Source organism: Camelus bactrianus, chromosome 18 (genome assembly GCF_048773025.1).
Source record: "Camelus bactrianus isolate YW-2024 breed Bactrian camel chromosome 18, ASM4877302v1, whole genome shotgun sequence".
Taxonomy (NCBI): Eukaryota; Metazoa; Chordata; class Mammalia; order Artiodactyla; family Camelidae; genus Camelus; species Camelus bactrianus.
In genome coordinates this window covers 27,502,122-27,524,040 of record NC_133556.1, presented here as the reverse complement: position 1 = coordinate 27,524,040, position 21,919 = coordinate 27,502,122, and the positions used below count along the sequence as shown (strand labels likewise).

General features: G+C 53.1%; 1 protein-coding gene across 4 annotated transcripts in view; it reads right to left on the bottom strand.

Moving 5' to 3' along the window:
* The window catches only part of PKD1 (polycystin 1, transient receptor potential channel interacting), a 43,521-nt gene extending 28,763 nt beyond the window's left edge, over positions 1–14,758 (bottom strand). For 2 of the 4 annotated variants that reach the window (XM_074346524.1, XM_074346525.1), the window contains exons 1-4: positions 14,314–14,754; positions 790–861; positions 601–672; positions 332–501 (exon numbers count right to left, since the gene is read on the bottom strand). In XM_074346524.1, the coding sequence (XP_074202625.1) occupies positions 332–501; positions 601–672; positions 790–861; positions 14,314–14,528 (529 nt within the window). In that variant the 5' untranslated portion in view covers positions 14,529–14,754. Of the gene's footprint in view, positions 1–331; positions 502–600; positions 673–789; positions 862–13,709; positions 13,733–14,313 lie in introns of those variants that run through there. The other 2 variants (XM_074346527.1, XM_074346526.1) reach the window with 2 other exon arrangements.
* Between the last annotated feature and the right edge of the window lie 7,161 nt (positions 14,759–21,919).

Below are 21,919 nucleotides of genomic sequence, written 5' to 3'. Positions count from 1 at the left end.
ACAGGCGCACCCCACCCCTGCTGCCTCTCTGTCCCCATTCCAAGTCCCAGATCACATCACTCCCGACCCTCCAACGGCTGCATGGCACTCACCCCCACCTCCAGGCTGGTCTCCCCACCTCCCACTCACACCATCCCCTGGTCCAGAGGGCCTTGCTGACTTCTCACCAGGTCAGTCTGTCTCAGCCCTGCAATTGTTCCTCAGGTGCATCTGCTCCTGGATCCCTGTCTGCCACCCCTAGGCTGGTGACCCCTGAAAACCTGCAGGGCTCCCACTTGGCCCAGCTGCCGGGCAGGGAGGGGCTGAGTCTACCCCGCCCACCCGCACTCACCACAGCCACTGTCCAGCAGAGGGACGCTGAGGAGGGGCCGGCCAGCCAGGGGGCCAGGCCCAGCGCACGTGGCCGCCTCAGGCCGCACCACGCGAACCTGCTGCTCCTCCGCCCAGCGCGGCAGCCAGGCCAGACCACAGTCACACTCCAGTGGGTTACCGCTCAGGTTTCTGGGGGCAGGGGGCAAGGCAGGCGTCCAACAGGCAGTGAGGCAGGTGTCGGGGGCCATGGCCCAGCCACCAACCACCACCAAAAACAACAAAACTTACATTTCACTTAAATTAAATAAATTAGCAAATATTCCTTCTTCTAATGTAGAAATCTTGTTGTCGCTTATGTCCCTGGAAGAAAGGGGAGGTTCAACATGGTTGGATGAGGGCCCCAACAACCGCACTGGGGACAAGCAGCTGCCACCTGCCCACTTAGAATCCCACAGCCGCCCTGGAGGGGACACTCACAGCTCTGTCAGCGCTGAGAGGTTCGCCAGGAACCCGCTGTCCAGTGCCTGGAGCAGGTTGTGGGAGATGTCTCTGGGGAGCAAAGCAGTGTAGGTCAAGGTTGGAGTCCAGGGCTGGGTACAAAGCTGACCCCAGGCCACCCTAGAAGCCCTCCAGCTGTAGCCTCCCACCCTCCGGGCCTTATTGCCAGGGCCAGGGAAAGAAGATCTGAATGAACTCTCATCTGGGAACCCGAGAGCTAGATCCTCCACACTCCTCTCCTGCCCCCTGCCCCCTGGCCCAGAAGGGTGGAAATGCACCATGGAGGGCCGACTTTACCCCTCCACACAGGGTTCAGAACATACAAGGCAGTCTAGTGGTCTCCAGGGTGGGGGCCCAGCTGCTGCCAGCTATGGGAGCGTGGGGGGTGGGAGGGATGGTACTGAGACACAGTGGGGTACAAAGATGAGATAAACAATGAGGGAGTTCTGGTGGATGAACTCATGTCAGAGCAACAGTGACGGCCCACGTTAAGCCCTGGGGTCCAGGCATCAGAGCCAGAGCCATATCTCGATAACACTAGGGACTCAAAGTCAATGTAAGCACATCAGAGAACTGAACACAGAGCAAGAACACAGGAGAGTCACAGGTTTTCAAAGTATGAAATTGTGAACCTAAAGAAAACATCAAAACCCAAAAGCTCCAACTGCATTTAAAAACACAACTTCCACACAAAATATCATAAAATCAGAAAACAAATTACAAGCTAGGGAAAGCACTAGCAATTTAAATGGCCACCTGGACTTCTGGAGGGCACCACTGGCCCGCAGGTGATTGATGGGGGGGAGCCAGGCCCAGAGTGGGTGAGGGAAGGGGGACTGTGGATGCAGTCAGCTAATCTCTGGGAGCCTGGTCCCCCCTCCACATAGTGGGGCAGCCACTGGGAAACTTGGCGCCAAGCGACAGCACGTGGACATGACACGTTCAGCTGATGCTGGCTTCCTAAGGCCTCAGTCAGAAGGGCACAGGCAGTAGGTGGGCAAGACCACAGTCCTCCACTGAGCCGAGGCTTCCTCAACAGGGGCTGTGAGTAGAACCTCAGGCACAGTGGGAAGGGCAGCACAACAGGGGGCAGGGTCCTCCTGGTAGTGGGACCTCTGAGACACTGGACAGGGGTCCCACAGGGCAGGGGTGGGGCTGGAGCTCCTGCTGGGACCCAATAGGAGTGGAGGCTTCAGCCTGGAGGACCTGCAGCCCCACCACTGCTCTGACGGGTGTCCCGACTGTGCAGGCCTGGGTGGGGATGGGGGCAATGCCTGACTTGGCAGAGGCTCTGTCCCAGCGACAAGCTCAAAAACGGGAGCACTTCACCTGAGCTAGGTACCCCAGACAATGTCACTGAGCTTCTCGGTCTCCTATCTAGAGAGAGAGTGTGCATGCACGCGAATAGAAGTCCCCTCCCCAAAGGGCGGTGAACAGGGCACCCATGCCCAGGCATGGGTTCCAGGAACTCCAGGAGCAGAGGCTTTTGGGGACGAGGGAACACGGGGACAGGACCTTCTGGCAGGGTCACCTCTGTGCCCCACCATGGAGCCTAGCTTCCTTCATCCCCTCTCACATACGGGGAGGAAAGTCGTCCCCTTCCATCTGGCAGTGCCATTGGGTAAGCTGAGCTGGGCACTTGCGAGCAAGTCCCAGAGCAGTAGAGGACACAGCAGCCCATTTTTTTCCAGGGGGTACTGTGGGCGGCCCCACCCCAGCCAGCCCAACCACTGGGACACAAGCTGGTCATGTTAGGTATGGAACCCAAGGGGCATGGTGGTTGAAGGTCCTTAGGGAGCCCATGCGTCCCTCATAGTGTTAAGTTTGCTCAAAGCCCTCAGTCTGTCGTTGAGCAGCGAGCTTACTGGTTGACAAAGATTTCACATACAAATTCTTTGAGTTTATTCTCCCTGATCCATGCCACAAAGCCTCCAGAAGGAATCCTGACACCCAGCGGATCACAAACCGAGGATGCAGGATTGACAGCCATAAGGCCACGAGAGCTGAGTGGCAGGGAGGGCAGGTCCCAGCACAGCGCTGCTAGTTCTCGCCAACAGCCTAGGGAAGGCTCAATGCTCTCTAGCTCCACTGATACCACTCATGTAGCAGTGTCTGTAAAACTCTTACTTGATAAAACAATTTAGGACAGTCACATCTGCTTTAGGAAAAAAAAAAAAGGGACACACAGTCTCTTCCAGCACAAGCTGAGGCCTCTCACCATGGCATATGAGAATGTGTGCCCACAGCTAGACTGGTGGGGTATCTACACCATGGGGAGGGTGTGAGACAGGCCAGGAGACCAAGGAAAGGCACCCAGATTCCATCTAATGTCCAGTACCACACCCTGGAGTAGGGACGGCTGTGCCACAAGGAACTTCAGTTAGACCCCAGCAGGGACTTCCTAGTGGCTGAAGCAAGGACAGCTGTGGAATCTGAGCCTCTGAGAAACTGGGTGGTAGGAGCCTGAGAAGCAACAGCCCTAGGCAGTAAGATGACCTGGGGAGGAGGCCTGGGGGACAGTGAGACACCAGGGTAAGTACAGGCATGTAACACCCGCCAGGGGCACCAGGGACAGCTTCTCAGCCAGGGCCTCTAGCAGAAGGGGAAAAAAGGAAAATCCCTAAAATGTTTTTCCACATCCCATTTTCTGGAAAATCCATCATGAGTGGCAGCTGCTGGGAGCCATCTGTGGTGCCAGAAAAACCAGGACAGGAGGTAGAGGCCAGGTCAACCTCAGTGTCCCAGCCACTCAGCCAGCACCCACCCTGGCAGGACACCACCATCCCTGGCCTCATTGGCCCATGGCTCCAGGCCATCCTTGGCCCAGCTCTGCACCACGGAGGCTCCCCTAGAGCAACAGAAGACAGCCTCACCCTGTCACGGGCTCTGGCCACGTGCTCTGGCCACGTGCTCCATGCTACAGGCCCCAATGGGCCCCTTCTCCCCAGGATTCACCTGGGCCTGGCCATGGCCCACAGTGCAGAGAAAACAGGAGCTTTGCCTGGGGACCCTGCCCCGCAAAGCTCCTGCGGCCTGAGGGCAGAACCAGGACATGCACCACAGGCCCGGCCGGCCCAGGGCTGTGAGAATGTCTGCATGGCGCACACCATGGGTAAAACCCATGTCCACTGGGAGGGATAGGGAGCAGGGAGGACACTGGAAGAAGGGCTCTGGAGGGGACACTGGAGGCGAATACCAATGGAGTCCTCACCCAGCCCCATGGACCTAACAGCCAGTTTTCCACATCCCCATCTGCTTTTGCTGTCACTGTTCTGGGGGAACGCCAAGGTGGCCGTCAGCCAGCCCACCCCCTCCCCAGCCCCTCGGGTTTCCTCTGCACCCCCTAGGTGACATCATCACAGTCTGACGCCCTGCCCCCACACTTGAGTTCTCCATGTCCTACAAAGCGGGGGAGGGGGGCCTAGGGAGCCACCTAAAGGAGCTCAAGGAGCCCAGCAGAGCCGGCAGAAGCAGGAGAGATTGGCCAAGCACCATGGCAGCCAGCCCCCACTGGGAGGAGAGCCAGTGGCCTGGCTAGACAACACCCGAGAGGTCCCGGGTCAAGCAGGGTCCACCCTCTGGGCCATCTGGACCCTCCCAGGTCCCTCCAAGGCCCAAGTCAACAACTCCCAGGGACCCCAAGGCTGAAGGGGTCATACCAGCTCAGGGGGAGTGGTGACCTGGGGACCACACACACCACCTGGGAACAGGCACACACTACGACAGCACCAGACATGTGTCACCATCCCGGTCACCAGGGACAGGCTGGGAAACTGGCCCCCAACTGCCCTCAGCACTGGACTGAGACAGCACATTCCATACCTGGCATGTCCCCTCCTCTGTTCCCTCTCCTGCTCTGAGACAGGTATAATTGTGTTGGGAGAGGAGTGAAGAGCCCTGTTCCGCCCCATATACCTGGGACTTCCTTCCCTTCCCCGACAGTGCCCCAGTAGTCGCTGGGGAGCCCAGTCTGCCCCCCACACTGGGGCTATCCCAATTCCCCCTGCCTTCCAGATCAGACATCCTCACAGGTAGGAGCACCAGCCTCCTAGGGAAGTGTTTCATTCAGGCTCTGATCTTTCTTGCTCTGAGCAGGAGCTGGGGTGGGGGGAATCCCTGCTTCCACCACCAAACTGGAAGTGTTCAGCTGAAGGTGCTGAGGGCTTCCCATCCGATGGACAATGGTAGTGCCCCCCTGCCCTCCCCACACAAGGCTTAGCCCCTGCATCATGGCCCGGTGCACATCCCAGGTCTTGCAGAGGGAAGGGGAGTGGAGTGGGGGGGCACCTTAGGGCCCAGTGGGGAGAGATGGGAAGGGGGCTATTTAGGTCAGGTGAGTAGGGCGAGGTATGCAGAGGCGGAGGCCAAGGAGAGGGTTGTTCCTGAGCCCAGGGTGGTTCTGAGGGCAAGTTCCTTCTAGAGCTGAGGAAACGCTGGCCCCAGACAAGCCAGGACACTGCCCTGAAGCACAGAGCAGCCTCAGTTTCCTTCTCTGCCAAGGGGGGAGTGGCCTGGGTACCCGCTCCCAAGTCCAGATGCCAGGTGGGGTCTGGGGGCTAGCCGGAGCCCCCAAGGAAACATCTGCACATTCCAGACGCATGTGGTCAGCAGTGGAGGCGAGCGCCAGGCTCCAGCCCAGCACCCCACCCGGCGCTGGCCGCCACGCTGGAAACAGAGCTTGGGGGGAACGGGCTCCAGAAGGGCCGCCTGCAGATGTTACGTAACCGCTCCTCCCGAGCCAGCAGCTGCCTCCTCCCCTGGCAGGACAGGACAGAGCTGCAGAGGGACAAGGCCCCCCACTCCCAGCCTGAGGCCCAGGGCTCTGAGCTCCTCCCTGCTTCCCGCTCTCAGTGGGCTCCCCAAACGCAGCCTCAGCTGCCCCATCCTCTCCATGGAGGCCTCGGGACTCCTGGGAAACAGGTTCCCTTCAGCCCAGTAAGAAGGACCCCCAACAAGTCCCCCAGGAGCCAGTCCAAGCAGAAGGGGCCAGAGGCCACATGCTGGTCCTGGGCCCCTAGGGGCCCAGGCTCTCCAGACCCCACTCCAGGCATCACCACTCGACGCCTCAGTAATGGCTCCTTTCAGCACAGGACCACGGTCGGGTCAGTTTGAGTCTAATAACCTCATTCTGTCTTCATTCCCTTCTATTTATGGTGAGTAAGGCTGGCTTCCAGGGCCGGAAATGATGTTTAAATTAATGAATTCAAGTTTTGGAGAGTTGATCTGAAGAAAAACACTTGGAGAGGGTGAGCTGCGGGGGTAGGCAGGGGGCAGGCTCCTGGGGAGAAGGGGTACGGAGGGCCTGGCTGCACCCACCCTCCCCCACTTGGTTCCAAACCAGGGCCCAGAGAATGGGGGAGACGGGGGGTCTGGGCCTGGAAGGGAGAGAATGGCCTGCAAGAGAGCCCCTCTGAGCCTTGTCCAGGGAGTCAGAATAGGAGGCGGCCTGCGTTTCCCAGGGCATGTTTCGGGTTCCCTCACTGGGGTGTGTCCATCCCACAACTGAACTGTCACCAGGAAGAGACACAGGCGTCTGGTGCGGTGACACTGCCTGCCCAGAAATCCCCTGAAACGACAGGCCAGGACAGGGAGGGGAGCCCTCCCACAGGAAGGAGTATGGGGCATCTCCCACCCTGGGATGGAGACACAGCTCAGCCTACCCAGAGGCAGCCACTGTGAGGGCAGTAACAGGACCAGGGTGGGGCGAGGAGCCAGGAAAGAGGGAGTGGGGGCCCTCCCAAAAGAGTTCAGCATGCCCCTCCACCAGCAGCTGGAGATTTGGGGCCACCCTTCAGGGCAAGAGGAAGAAAAGGACCAGTACTTGGGGACGCCAGTGCCCATGTGCTGCATTCAGCTGGATGTCCCTCTGCACTCTGGCCCATTTCAGCCAGCCAGGGCAGGGGCTACGCCATCCCCTTCTACAGACAGGAATGCCGAGGCTCAGGGAGGCTGCCCTCCTCACCCCACAGTCACCTACCCAGAGTCTGAAAAGTGAAGGAAAAAGGCAGCGGGGCTCTCCCCATCCTGGCTAGAGAACACAGCCTCCAGCATTCATGGGTAGAAGCACTGGCCCAGTCTGGCTGGCAATTCCATCACCCAGTCGGTTGTGTGGCAGAGCCAATGGGTTACATAGCACAGTTTAGAGGGGTAGAATCTGGAGGCTCCCTTCTCACCTGGAGCGCTGGCCCTCATTCCCTGTCTCAGCCAAAAGGAAAAGCTGGCTTCTGCCCTGCCTCAGGACAGAAGCCTTTCCAGGGTGGCCCCACCAGGATCCCAGAGTGGGCTCCAAGCCTTCAGGGGATAGGGACTGATAAAACTGGGGACACACTTTGCCAGGCCTGGGCTCACGGGCGCTTCAGGGAGAGAAAGAGCCCTGCCCACCTTGGCTCTCAAATGCAGCCACCTCCCTGGCATGGACGGCTGGGCACCACTGGGCCCCTTGGCGGAGAGGCTGCCAAGCCATAAAGAACGAGGTGTTCCGGGAAGAAAGGATGTGAGCCGCATTTTCCAGCTGCGTTCATTCGGCAGTGAGACGGCAGGCAGGCGGCCCGGCCAGGCCAGCGCGCAGGACCAGGCACAGAGGCAGCAGCAGAAGCAGGATGTTTTCATACCAGCGGGTTGGGCCCGTCTGGGTCCCCGCTGCGGGCGCTGGCCACCGCAGTGCTCCGGAAAGTGTGCATCTCCACCCAACACGGCTTCCTCACTTGAAACCAAACCCCAGCCAGGGACTCCCTCAGGAGGCTAGGGTGGCTGCACGTGGCACAGGCACTGTGGGTGGGGGTCGAAGGCACCGCCATCCGGCCGGTTGTCGCAAAGATGGCGGGGCAGAGGGAGGGGAGGCTCTGATGGGAAGCCTAATCCACAAGGGGAGCCGCAGGACAGTCCACGGAGCACAGGGAAGGGGAAACCAAGTCTCCTGTATGCTGAACACATCTTCTGAGAAAGCACTGGTGTCAGTCAGCTCCTTGAGGGACATCACAAGGGCAGCCGGAGGTTGGCAGCAGGGCTGTGGCGGGGGTGCCAAGTGGCCCGTGTGTTCATGGATTCCAACGGCACCACATCACCTCAGGTCACAGAACAAGGTGAACACGAGAGCTCACGGTGCTCTGTTTACGCCTCATAACTTCACTGTGCGTACTTGAATGCATCAAAACCACAAACACATAAGTCTTAGGGGCGCAACTCCTGGTGGCCAGTGCCAGGGAGAAGGGAATGGGCTCTAGGAAGATGGAGGATGGACTGAGGGGCCACTTTGGCAGCGGTTATGATTAATGTGGCCACCATCAACTAAGCCTTGTGGGTACACACACCTTCACCTCTGAGGCCCCACAACCACTCATGGTGTCCATTTTGTCCAGGTGAGGCAATTAAAGCCCAAAGAGGCTGAGTGACCCAGCCAAGGTCACACAGGAAGCAGAGCTGCTGGGATCCAGGTCTGACCCAGAGCCTGAGCCCCCTTCTCCTGTGCTCCATGTCTCCCTCCTAGAACCAAACAAGAAGTCAGTGGGAAGGACAGTCAAGGGAATTTCCAGGAGGGAGCTAGTGGGAAGGGTTGGGTAGAGCAGGGGCAAATAAGAAGCTGGGGCCTGAGTCCAGGTCCCACCTGGTACCATTCAAACACACCCAAGGACCACTCAGGGATGTCCTGGTACCATTCAAACACACCCAAGGACCACTCAGGGATGTCCCCATTGCCACCTCTGTCTGCTTACGAAGCAGGTCGCTGGTGCTGTATCCCAGGCCTCCACGTGCAGTTCCAGGGCCAAGCCCCAGAGCGTGCTGATGAAGTCACCTCTCTGACACAACTTACCAGCCATGTGACCTTAGAAGTGACTCAACCTCTGGGAGCCTCAGTTTCCTCGTAAAACAGGACCAAGTGTGGTTCCAACACCATTGCATCATGGCGGCACACCATGAGATAAAGGCCTTAGCACAGAGTCCAGCATGTGGCAATGGTGGAGGGAGAAGACATGGTGGGGAACAGGACGCACTCCTCTGAGTATTTTTTTCAGAGATTTGGTTTTTAATTCAAATATAATTCACGTATTATAAAGTCTACCCTTCTAAATACAGTTCAGTAGTTTTTAGTATTTTTTCAAGGTTGTGCAGCCACCACCATTACCTAGTTCCAGAACATTTTCATCACCCCGAACAGAAACCCCACAATCTTTGGCCATCATCCCCCAGCCCCATCCCCCACCCCAGCTGTAGACAACACTCGCCTACTTCTTCCTCTGTGGCTTTGCATGTTATGGACATTTCCTCTCAGTGCAATCATTTAATATGTGTCAGGCTTCTCTTACTGAATGTGTTTTCAGGCTCATCTACATTGCAGTGTGTATCACTACTTCACTTTTCACGACTAACAGTCCACAGGATGGATGGACCACATTCTGTTTATCCATTCATCTCTTGATGGACACTTGATCTGTTTCCACCATTTAACTGTCAATAATGCTGCTATGAACCTTTGTACATAGATTTTTGTGTGGATGTAGGTTTCACTTCCCTTGGGTATACACCCAGGAGTAGAATGGCTGGGCCCCATGGTAACTCTATGTTTAATCTTCTGAGGAACCACCAGACTGTTTTCCAAAGCGCTACCCCACTCTACATCCCCACCAGTGGGTGAGGATTCCAATTTCTCCACATCCTCACCGACACTCACTATTGTCTTTTTGGTGACAGCCATCCCAGTGGGTATGAAATGGTATCTCACTGTAATTTTGATCTGCATTCCTCTGAAAGCTCGACATTGAGCATCTTTTCACGTACTTACTGGGCATCTGTATATCTTCTTTGGAGATCTGTCTGTTCAGATCCTTTGCTTACTTTTTAGCATTTAAGGAATTTTGTGCATCCTAGCTACAAGTCCTTCATCAGATAGATGATTTGCATGTTTTCTCCTCCCTGCAGTCATTCTGCAGGTGTGTTCACCCTCCTGGATGGTGGCTATCCTCACTACTCCCACGTACTGCCTAGCTCCTGAGGGTTGCTGGCACTGAGAATGCTCTGGTGTTGGTCCCTCTGTGTCCACAGGTGTTGCAGGTGTAGCTGAAGCCTCCCCACTCACCTCTCTGCCCTGCCAGGTGACCACATACAGAAGGCAGAGTGTGCCTGCTTGTCCACAGTTCTGACAAATTTGCATCTCATGACCTACCAGGAAACTAACATTACACATGCATCTATAGCCTGAATTTCTAGGTGCCAGCCATCATGTGCAGCTCAGGGAATGTGAGGGTGAGACCAGCTGGGCACGCATGATGTCCAGGGCCACCCAATACCATCTCCACACAGCAGCTAGTGTTCTTTCAGGAAGATGTCAATCAGGACACTACCCTACTAGGTCCTTTTATGCTGCCCCTACTTGATCTCTCGATGGAAGGCCCACCTCCCACCTCCCATCACTTGGAGCCTCTAAGAAGCTCTGCCAGGCTGTCCTCTCTATCTGGGACGCTCTCTCCCAGCCCCTGGATGACTCCTGTGAAAGCACTGAATCTTGGCTTCAAAGTCACCCTGCACTGGGGGTCCTCCCAGGCAGCCCCTCCAAAGCGGCCCCCTCCCCATCATCTGCGTCTTTGGTTTAACACTGGCTCCCCCTTGATGACAGTCCCAGAGTAGTGAGCCCTGGAGATCCCTGGCACAGGGCCAGGCACACAGCAGCTAGGACCACCCTCTGGTAAGGGCCCAGGAATGGGACCCTCTCCTGCCCCGCCGGCCCTCAAGGAAGCAATGCACATGGCTTCTGCAGTCTAATACATTACACACACACCAGGCCCACACCGGCCTCAGGGGTCTACTCCCTGATGCCCACCTTCCCTCACGCCCACCTCCTGTGCAGACACCAGAGACTTGCAGGGTCCCTCAGACCCCCCCACACTCTCCTATTATTTAGCGACACAGGTCCTGGGTGCTCCTGGCCAACAGAAGACCCTAAAAGCCCAATATTTTAGTCAGCAAAACAAATCCCTACTGAGCCCCTGTTCTGAGCCGAGTCCTAGACCAGAACATTCAGCAGACAGTATGAGGCCCACTACCGGCACCTGGTCAAAATTAGCAACACACATCACCTGAGAAGGGGTCAGCCAAAAGCAACCACACCTGAAAATGACCAACAGACCACACCTGGAGCAATGCCATCACATCTAGAACTCTACAGTGACGAACATTCCATCTCTATGCTGTCCTGTCCAACACACTAGCCACTGGCCCTATGGCCCCTGAACACCTGAAACGTGGCTCATCACACAACACAGCTCTGGACCTAACAATCAGTTTACGGGGAAAACACAGGGCAGGGGATGACACAGGGCACACATCGGATGACATCATGAAGGTGACACACAGAGACGCAATACAAAACCCAGGAGCTACTGGAGCAGGTTTCCTTGACAACTGACACAAGCGGAAACAGAGATGGAGGGAAAATCTATGCATCCAGAGATGCAGAGGACGTTAACTAAAGGCACTGTGTGGATCTTATCCAGATCCTAATTCAAACTACTAAAAAGAGAGACAACCAAAGATTGGAACTGGACATGTAACAGGATCAGGGAAATATATGCTGTTTTAGGTGTGATCATGGTGTCACCACACATTCCAAAATGCTTACAGATCAAAGAATAGGATGGCTGGAATTTGCTTCAAAAATGGGTGGGGGTGGGGAGGGACAGGGCCCACACTATTCTGCCTACTTTTTTGCACGTTTAAACTCTCCATGATAAAACTTTAAAAATACGGGAGTAGCAAAATTTTACTGAGTAACGTCATCTTTTTCAGGCTGCCACCTCCCAGCAGCACTGTTTAACCCAAAAAGAGCCAGGGTCTCAGAACCCCAGGCCACCCTGAATGTTGAGGCCTGGGGGGCCCAGATCCCCCATGGCAAGCCACTATCCTCCCCGTCAAGTCTGGAGACAGCTGTCCTGTCACACCTTAGGCTGGCGAAGGAGTCTCAAATGAAGGGGTGGCTGCAAGACACTGATGGCAGAGGTGTCTATAGGACACTGCTGGTGATGCCTAGAAGGCAGGGCTTCTGGGGCCCCTGGACATGCACACCCTCACCAAGGAGGCTCCCGGCATCTTCGAGCTCAGCCCTGTTCCCCTAAAGAAGAGAAGACTCACCCATCTCCCTCTACCCAAGGAGGGGGTTTGCAGGGATGACAGGCAGATGGTGGCCTGGGGGACTGGGATGGAGGACCTTAACATCTGCACCCAAGGGCCCAGTTTCCCATGGGTTCCCAGCCCCCAGCCCTGTGGAAATCTCCCAGAGACATCTTCAGAGTGTCAACAAGAGCCTGGAATCTCTTCTACACCCCATCCACTTGCCTCCCCAGGTTCCATCATCACATGCTGTGGGGCCAGACACACTGGGAGTCCCGCCAACTCAGGCCAGGCCACCAACTCCAAAACCCAGGACCGGAGCCTAAGGTGACACGTGCAACACAGTAGGCTCAGATTCCACTGCTGTGCCCAAGAACCTGCACCCTGCTGCAGGCCCCCTGCCAACCTACAGTATCGTTTATTTCCTGGACAGCTCCTGGAGGCCAGCATGACACTGGGTGATGGGGAAGTGGAAATAACCAGCAGGAGCTAGGGCCTGACCACCTTGCAGTGACCAGTCCACCAGAGATGGAAGTAATCTCACTCACAGCATTGAGAAACAGGGGTTGGGTGGGTCCAATGTAATTATGTGTGCACGGGCAGCAGGCAGGAAGCCCCTCTCCACAGGGACAGCTGTGATGGAAAACACTTCGGCGATCAGGGACCAAGATAACAGGCCCAGTGCGGCCCCATGGCTCCCAGTCACCACTGGAGAACCTGCTCTGCCCCCACCCAACACCCCGAACAACCATCAAAGCCTCAAGGATGAACCCCCTCCTCCAAGAGAAGCACCTATCCTGGCTCCACCCCTACAACATCCAAACTCATCTGAACACTGACCACAAAGATCTCCCTAATAAAAGGTGGTCTCACACTGGAATCATCCAGGGAACATTACAAAACCAAATCCCAGGTTTGGTAAGTCTGATGTTAAATGGTCCTCCAAGGGCTTCCAGCATGCAGCCAGGGAGAGGTGGAATCCTGGCTTTGGTGCCTGCAAGTACCCAAACAGGGTCATGCGGATGTGGATCAGCAGGCCCCGAGCCTGCTCCCAGCTCTGGGGACAACTGTCTACAAATCTCAATTCCCTACACCCTTTTCAATCCGATCCTGAATTCACAGTCAAACCCTGCCTCTGCCATGTACTGGCTGTCACTTGTTCCTTGTGCTTGGACAAGTCACGTCACCATCACCTCTGGTCTGTTTTCTCATCTATAAAATGGGCATCTTCACTGTACCTCTACCTCAGAGGGTGAGGGTTAAGTGTGACAATTCACAACCAGGGCCTGGCACAGTCCCGGGCTGGAGGCAAGCTCTCTATAAAGGCTGCCTGTTATTATTCCTTCCAAATGCAAATCTGAAAAGAACAAACAAACAAAAAGGTAGAGGGAGGGTATAGCTCAGTGGTAGAGTGGATGTCTAGCACGCACCAGATCCTGGGTTCAATCTCCAGTATCTCTATTAAAAATACATAAACAAACCTAATTACTCCCCCAAAAAAAACCAAAATGCAAATCTGACAACAGCTTTTCAGCATTTTAAACCCCTCCGTGTCAATCCTGCCCACCCACTGTCCCCAGAATAACATCAGAGCCCTAGACAGGACAAATGACCCTAGTCCACACACCCCCATCCTGTCCCCACTTCCTCACACCTCCCCCGGAATTGCCACACTGGGGATGCACCCTACACCCACACTCGACCAAGTCCAGCCTCCAGGGCTTTGCACATACGGTTCCCTCCTCCCTTCCCCTAAACCCACCTTCCTGCCTCTCCTTAAGTACCAGGCCAATTCTTACACACTCATTAAATTCTTGTCCACCTCTTTCCGAGAGCCTTCCTTGTCATCCCAGACAGAGCTCTCCGCCTCCTAGCTTCCTCCTGGGCTCCCAAGTGCTGGGTATCCCCCCAGGCCAAGCCGCATTCTATTGGTCGCTAATTAGCGTTTGTTTGTCGCTCTACTGGGAGACCTCCCCGCCCCGCCCCGCCCCGCCCCCGCACAACGCCACAGGCTCCCAGTCAGCTCGTGTTAGCGGAGCCCCGCCGGGTGCGATGTTTCTGCTTGCAAAGAATCCGGGATTTTTCTATTTCCCTTTGGCCCAGGCCAGGCGGGCTGAGAGCCGACCACGGTCTCAGGTTTTCCTTATTTAGTCGGGCCGACCTCACTGCGCTGGAGCCTCGCCCTGGGAGAGGCCTGGCCCCGCGCTCCGTTTCCCCTTCAAGAGGCCGAGGACGCGCCCACGCCCTGCGAGGCCCGCCAGGCCGGCAGCCTGCCCAGCCGGCCTCTCCCGGGAGGGTGCAGGCGCCTCGCGCCCCGGCAGGCCCGGGCTGCTGCAAGTCCTCGCGGCCGCCCGGCGCCATGGCAACCGCCCGGCCCGCGTCGCGTAGCGGCGGGTTACTCACAGCACGGTGGCGTCCGCGGGGATGCGCAGCGCGGGCCCGAGAGTCCGCAGTCCGCGGCCGGAGCAGTTGACGCGGCAGGCGGCGCCATGCGCCGGGCCGCAGAGGCATGGGGGTGCGCACGGTCCGCAGCCGCGCCCGGGGACCCCCGCCAGCGCCCCGAGCCACAGGCCCAGGCCCAGGGCGAGCGCCAGGCGGGCGGGCGCGGCGGGCGGCATCGTCAGGGCAGCGCAAGCATGGCCCCGGCCCGGCCCAGAGCCCGCCCGGCCCCGGTGGCCGTGGCTCAGGCAGGGCCCGCGGACGGCATGGCTGGGCGCAGGGCGGGATCCGGCGGCGGCGGCGGCCTGTCTCCCTGCGCGACGCCCGGTCAGCGCTCGGGCCCGGTTCTGAGTCCTCAGCCGCCCGCTCGCGCGCTGGCGCTGCAGTGCGGGCCTGCCGCCCGCTCCTCCTCCTCCCGGCGCGGCGCGGGGCGGGACGGGACGACCTTAGGCCCCGCCCTCTGCGCCACAGTTTCGGGCGCGGCGCGGGGCGGGCACCAGGGGCGGGGCGTCGTGAGGCTCCGCCCTTCCCTCTGCAGTGTGGCCGCTCGCATGAGGGGGTGGGGCAAGATGGGCGGGGCATCGGTAGCTAGGCTCCTCCCACCGGGCTCTAAACCTGGTAGCGAGGTCCGCTCACCTCAGTAGCGGTCGTCCTCGCTCTGCGCTCTTCTGTCTTCCCTCCGGGACCACTCCTCCCAGTCCTCAAAGCTAGAGCAGTCACACACTGCAAACAGCAGCGCTAACTACCCTGACCTCAGAGCACCCGCTACCCGCAGTAAGCCTCGTCTAGCACCTCTGTCCCTCTACACCACCGTAGTTTGCCGAGCACCTGGTTACACAGTAGGCACTCAGTAAACACTCATTGCATCCTCTCGTGAAGTTCCACCAGAGCGCCGGCGAGGTGTCCCCGCTGTCACAGAGGTGACAGGGTCCGAGGTGGGCCTCACCTGGGCAGGTGAAGGCTGCGCTCTGCGTCCTCCCGGTCTGGCCGCAGCTTGCCGGCTCTTTTCACCTAGCGAAGTACTCGGTGCTGTGACTCTACCCGGAGAACTTTTGTCCCTCTGTGTACACAGGATTTAATTGTGAAACTAACGCAAGTGGTGGGAAGACTGCAAGTCAAACAACATGCATGGACCCTGAAAAACATGCTAGAAGCCAGACACAAAGGATCACATACTATATGATTCCATTTATTTTAAAATGTCCAAAATAGGCAAATCCATAAAGACAGGAAGTAGATTAGTGGTTCCCGGGGCTGGGAGGAGGGGGAATGGGGAGTAACTGCCAATGGGTGTGGGGTTCCTTTTGGGGATGTTGAGAATGTTTTGGAATTAGATAGTGGTGATGGTTGTACACCTTATAAGTATACTAAAATCACTAAACTGTGCTCTTTGAAGAGTGAATTTTATGGTATGTGAATTATATCTCAACTTCTAAAATAATGAAGAAATAATAAAATTTTTCCACCATTGGGCCATGAGTGGATACCTGACCCATGCTGGCCAATTGAATTCCTCACCCAGAGCCTGGACAGAGGATGAGCAGTTACAGGAAGGGGGTCCCCAGACTCATGTAGGTAAAGCCCCTGTCGCACTGTCCAAGTGGGAAAGAGCCTCAGGACTGGCTGGAGGCGAAGTGGGAGAAGAAGGAGGCTCAGATGCTGCCCTGTCTGGGGGTTGGGTGCTAGAATGGGTGGAGAGGCTGTTTGCTGGGTGGAGGGATGCCCCAGGGGAGGAAGGAGGTGGAGGGAAAGGTGAGGAGTGGGTTCTGGACAGGTGGTGCCAAGGCCATTTAAGAAGGTGCCCAGAATACAGCTGGAGGCGAGGTGTAAAGCTGGAAGGGGGGATGAGCACACCTGGGGGAGGTGGAAGACTCCATAGGCAGGGGACCCCAACCTAGAGTTGGGGAGGAGAGAGATCTTGGGGGAGTCTAAGTGAGAGAGCCAGAGAAGTAGAAGGAAACAGGCACAGTGTGTGGAAGTTGAGGGAAGAGCTACAGGAGAGATGTCAGCAGGGGCTTGGACTACAGGAACAGAGCAAGGGCTGGGGATGATGCCCCTGTGAGTCCCTCCATGATGCCCCCACACACACTGCACAGGCCCACATGTACCTCCACTTGGGGCTTCCAGAACACTCTGCTGCCTCCCATTTCCTGGCCTTTCCCCATGTTATTCCCTTTGCTTCGAATGCTTTTCCATCCCACCCTCATGCAGACTCAGCTGTGGTGCCTCCTCCTCCAGGAAGCCTCCCCAGCCCCCATCTCATTCACATCACACAGACATTCAGGGGACGCGTATTTATGAGCTATCTACTGCAAGCCCCAGGCTTGTCCCCCAGGCTGTCAGTGCCCCTGCTGGACAGCAATCCTCAGGGTCATCCTGTGCCTCAGTCCTGCCATGTTGCTGCATGAAGCTGAAGACATAGTGTTCACCAGTGACCTTTACTGAGGACACCCTAAGTGGAGGAGTTGGTGGGAAGCCAGATGCCAGCGGATTGGTAGCAAATGAGGGGGTGTAAACATGACATGTTTCACTCTTTCTAGAAGCTTAGATATGAAAGGAAAGAGTCAAGAGACAAGAGAAGGGCACAGGGTGAAAGCAAAGGTTTTTTTCTTAATGTGGAAGAGACTTGAACCAGTTTCCAGGCTAAGGGAAGACTGACAACAGAGACAGAGAAGTGAACCACAGAGGATGAGAAAGAGAATGTGCACAGGGAGTGAAAAGATTAGTGGCGAGAGCTTCCTAAGAGACAGGAGGAAGGAAACCCACATCCTTCATTTGTCCACCCATTCATTCACTGTCTTATTCCATTGAGTCTCCCCGTGGAAGGTGGGTTCTATTATTATTTCCTTTGAGGTAATTAAGGCACAGAGAGGTTAAGAAATTTGACAGGTAAGAACAATAGGTAAGTGGCAGGACTGAGATTACCTTCCAAATCCAAGCTTTTGACTCCAGACAAGTGACAGACTGGTAAGATTCAAGGACTCAAGATGAAGGAAGACACACCCATAAGAAGCAGTGGTACAAAATGAGCAAAACAGATTAATCAAGTCTAAATGATGATTTGAAGGTGGTTGTGAAGTAAATGCAATTGTTTGGAAAGGATTTCTGGAATAGAAAAGACACATGGTTAAGGAAGAAAATTAATTATCTGGAAATGAAATTCTAGACTATTTCAACAAACTTCGTGGTGAGTCAGAGGAAATAAAATGTGCCAAAGATCTTGTTTGATTCAGGGAGGGGGACGTTGGAGAAATGTTTAGTTCTTGATAAGATGTAGATTTAAAGGTTTTTATCACTAGTTAATGATAACTATTAGTATAAAATAAAGGGGGAAACTAGAAATGGAGAGAAGAAAGAAGAAAACCTAATTGGCCCAGAAAAGAATTTAAAAAGGAAACAATAAATCAGTGTATTAATCAGAACACAAAATAAGACTAAGCACATGGGTCATCACAATAAATGTAAACAAGTTAAGTTCCCCTGTTAAAGAACAAGGACTCTCATAATCAGAAAACACATTAAATCTAGGTAAATGTTGTTTACAGGGACACAGCTAAGACAAATAGCCCAGAAGGCTGAGAGTAAAGAGACAGGAAAATGAAAACAAAAAGAGTGCTGGGTGGCAGGTTTTTTTTTTTTGTAACTAATCTCTTTTTCTATTAAAAATCTGGCATCACTCAAACACGAATCTGATTAATTCCAAGATGTTCCAGGGCACAAGGGAGCCAGTAGTGTCCAATCAGGAGGACGCCTAGTGGTGGCAGCAGACTGGATTCCCAAGGGCGGGCCCCTCCCCGCTCCTGGAGACCCGAGCTGTCTGCTGCTGTAATCCTGGACTTGCCAGGCTCAGGTATTAGCTTGGTTGACCGCTTTGGAGCAGAAGGTGTGGCATTATTAATACCGCAAAAATAGAACCTAAAACAAAAGGATAGTAAATGGGAAGAGTCCCAATTTCTTTTTACACTAATTAAAGTTATATTCTGTGTAGAACATATAATGTACCATTGTGTTCTCAAAAGTAAAACATCTGCACACACTGCTAAAAAGAAACAAAATTCTTGTGGAAGACTTTATTACACCTTTCCTTGAATTTTACAAATCAAGTAGACAATTTTTTTTTTAATTCAGTAAAGATACAGAGAATTTGAACAGTTCACAAGCTCTACTTTATGTAACAGTATTTTGGCAAGATCCGGGAAATGATTAGGCAATAAAGTGGTTTTAGGAAACACTGCCCCCTAGAGGTGCTCTGGGTCCTTTCACCGGCTAACCCAAGGCATCTTGAGTCCAGCCGACAGCTGAGGTTTCCCCAAATCCTCCCTAACCCAGGGATGTTCACCTGAATAGAAGCCTGAAGAGCCATTCCCAGAGGATCTTCAGACAAGGCTGAACATCCTGACAATCCATAAAATTGAAAGATAAATGTGGAAGTGAGGGATATCTTCATTATCTTGATTGCAGTGATGGTTTCATGGGGGTATATATATGTTAAAAATTATCAAATTGTACACTTTATTTTTTTTAATTCTTTTTATGATGGAGGTACTGGGGATTGAGCCCAGGACCCCGTGCATGCTAAGCACGTGCTGTACCGATGAGCTATACCCACTCCTCCCAAATTGTACTCTTTGAGTATGTGCAGTCATTGGACGTCAGTTAGACTATAATAAACTTGTTTCTTTAATATCTAATCATGCACAGTGACAAAAAGCAGGTCAGTGGTAGCCAAGAGCTAGGGACAGGGGAAGGAATTACTGCAAAGAGGCATGGGGAAATCTGGGGAGTGATAAAAATGTTTTATATCATAAGTATGGTGATGGTTAAATAACTATATTTGTCAAAACTGACCAAATTGTTTAGTTAAAACTGGTGAATATTATTGTACATAAATTATGCCCCCCAAAAGCTGATTTTAAAAAATCTAACTATGTAGAAATTAAAACACTTTATTTTAAATAACTTTTAACTTTAATTAAATTTTAATAATTTCAAGTAAAAATTAAAATCACATTATGCAGACATGACTAGTAATGAGCATACATTTTACCAAATCTGTGGGATGCAAAGTTATACATGGAGAGAAACTGATAACATCACTTTTTTTATTGTTGAGCGTGAAAAATCCAATCTAGTATAAAAGCTAAGCATTCATGTCAACATTCTAGAAAAACAGCTCTAAAATAAACCAAGCAAAGTTGAAGGAAGGAAGTTAGAAAGCTAAGAGTATAAATTACTTATTCTGAAAAGAAGAGTAGAATTGATTAATAAAATCAAGAGCTATTTTTAATATGCAAGGTTAAGATTTTTTTAAAAACCTGTAGTTGAAAGATTGATAAAAATAAAATACATTGTATTAAGATTAAGAGTGAAAGTTTATTCACAGAAATAAAGAGTCAAAAATTACAAGAGAAGATTATGTGCAATTTTTTGCCTAAAATTTTTGTCTAAAAGTGTTAGAATAATACAAACTATAAAAACTGACTCCAGAAGAAATAAAAAACCCAAATAGACCAACAATAAAGGAAGAAATTGAAAATATATCAGAGCCAGGCCAGAAAGATACTTAGTCCAGATCTTTTTATGAAAATATCCTATCAGATGTGGAAAGATCAGATAGTCCTGATTTTATTTATATTCTTAGAGAAAAAGGATCACATCTCAATGTAATTTATGCATGCATAGGTATACAATGTGTTTAGTAGCATAATATGAATATGTAAACCAACTTGGACAAAGACAAGATAGACAAAGAAATCTACAGTCCAGTGATTCTTAGGTCTGTCTCAGCCACAGAACCCTTGTTTCAAACAAAGTCCCCAAATGGAAAACTTAAATGGAGCTCTATCAGCTGAACAATGGATCCCACAGATATCCAGGTTCTAATTCCCAGAACCTGCGAATGTTACCTTATATGGCAAAAGGGGCCATGTAGAAGTGATTAAATTAAAGATCTTGACAGGGGAGGGTATAGCTCAGTAGTAGCATGCTTGCTTAGCACACATGAGGTACTGGGTTCAATCCCCAGTACTGCCATTAAAATAAATAAATAAATAAATGAACCCAATTACCTCCCCCTAAAACATTAAAAAAATAAATTTAAAAAATTAGTTAAAGATCTTGAGATGGGGGATGACCCTGGACTATCCAGGTGGACCCCAAGTGTACTCCCAAACGTTCTTAGAAGACGGCAATTTGATAGCAGAAGATGATCCTTAGAAGATGGAGATTTGATAGCAGAAGATGAGAAGGTCAGGTGTCCATAGAAATGGAAATTGGAGTGATGTAGCCATGATCCAAGGAAAGCTGGAGGCCACTAGAAGCTGAAGAGGCAAGGATTCTGCCCTGGAGCCCCGAGAAGGAACCAGTCTTGCTGACACTTTGTCTTTAGCCCCCTTTATGTCTCATCTCACATTTCTGGTCTCCCGAGTATAAGATGATAAATTTGAATTGTTTTGTGCTACTGTACTTGTGGAAATTTGTCACAGTAGCAATAGGAAACTCATTCAGAAGCCACTGCCAACCTATTAGTAGTTACCCTGCAGGACAGGATCTAGGAGAATGAAGACTTTTATTCTTGCCTTGCTCTTTTGTGTTGTTGACATGCCCACAAAACTGATATTATTTTTATAATTAAGGAAAAAAGAGGGAGGAGGATATAGCTCAGTGGCAGGGTATATGCCTAGCATGCGTGAGGTCCCGGGTTGAATCTCCAGTACCTCCATTAAATAAATAAATAAACCTAATTACCTCCCCCCAATAACAACAGCAAGATAAGAAAGGAAGGAAGGAAGGAAGGAAGGAAGGAAGGAAGAGAGAGAAAGGAAGGAAGGAAGAAGAGAGACAGTGCAAAGGAAGAACTTGGCCCACTCCAGGGGCAGCCAGTGCTCAGACTTCAGTGGTTGTCATGGTTACTCGAATGCCTCCCCCGCTAGAGGCCACATGTTGCACTCAGGAGATTTGAGGCAGCTGGGAGAGCTCTGTGCCACCTGAGCTTGCCCACATGAGGCCTCAGTATAGGGTCTGGATCACAGTGAGGCCTCCCTCTGACCCTCTCCTCTGCAGTTGGAGCATTTTGCGTCCTGAGACTGCTAAGAGTACTCAGGTGTGAGTACCAGAGCAGCTGTGGGAGGCAAGGACAGAGAGCAAACCTTGCATCCACACCTGAAAGGAAACAGCCCTCTGCTCCAGCCCTCCTACCAAATGGTCCTTTTCCCCTCAAGCAGGGATGGACACCCACCCCTTACTGCCTACTGGGCCTCAGTGTGACAAGGCAGAATGTGGGGCAGGTGGGTATGTCCTCTTGGGAGCAGGACACTCAATGTGGCGCCTGTGCACCCAGGCATCTGGAGGTGGTGAGGGGTGTTCTTTGACATGAGCCGTTTCCTCAGGTGACTTGGTTCTCCTCTTTCGGGTGGAAGTCACATTCAGCGCTGCTGCAGTTCCTCTCTGACATCTCCATGGCAACGTTCACGCAGATTTCATAGAACATAAGGTGTTTGAGCTGGAAGGGACCTTGGAGATCAGCTCCTCCCGCCCCCTCATTTCACAGAGAGGGGAGCAGGCTCAGAGA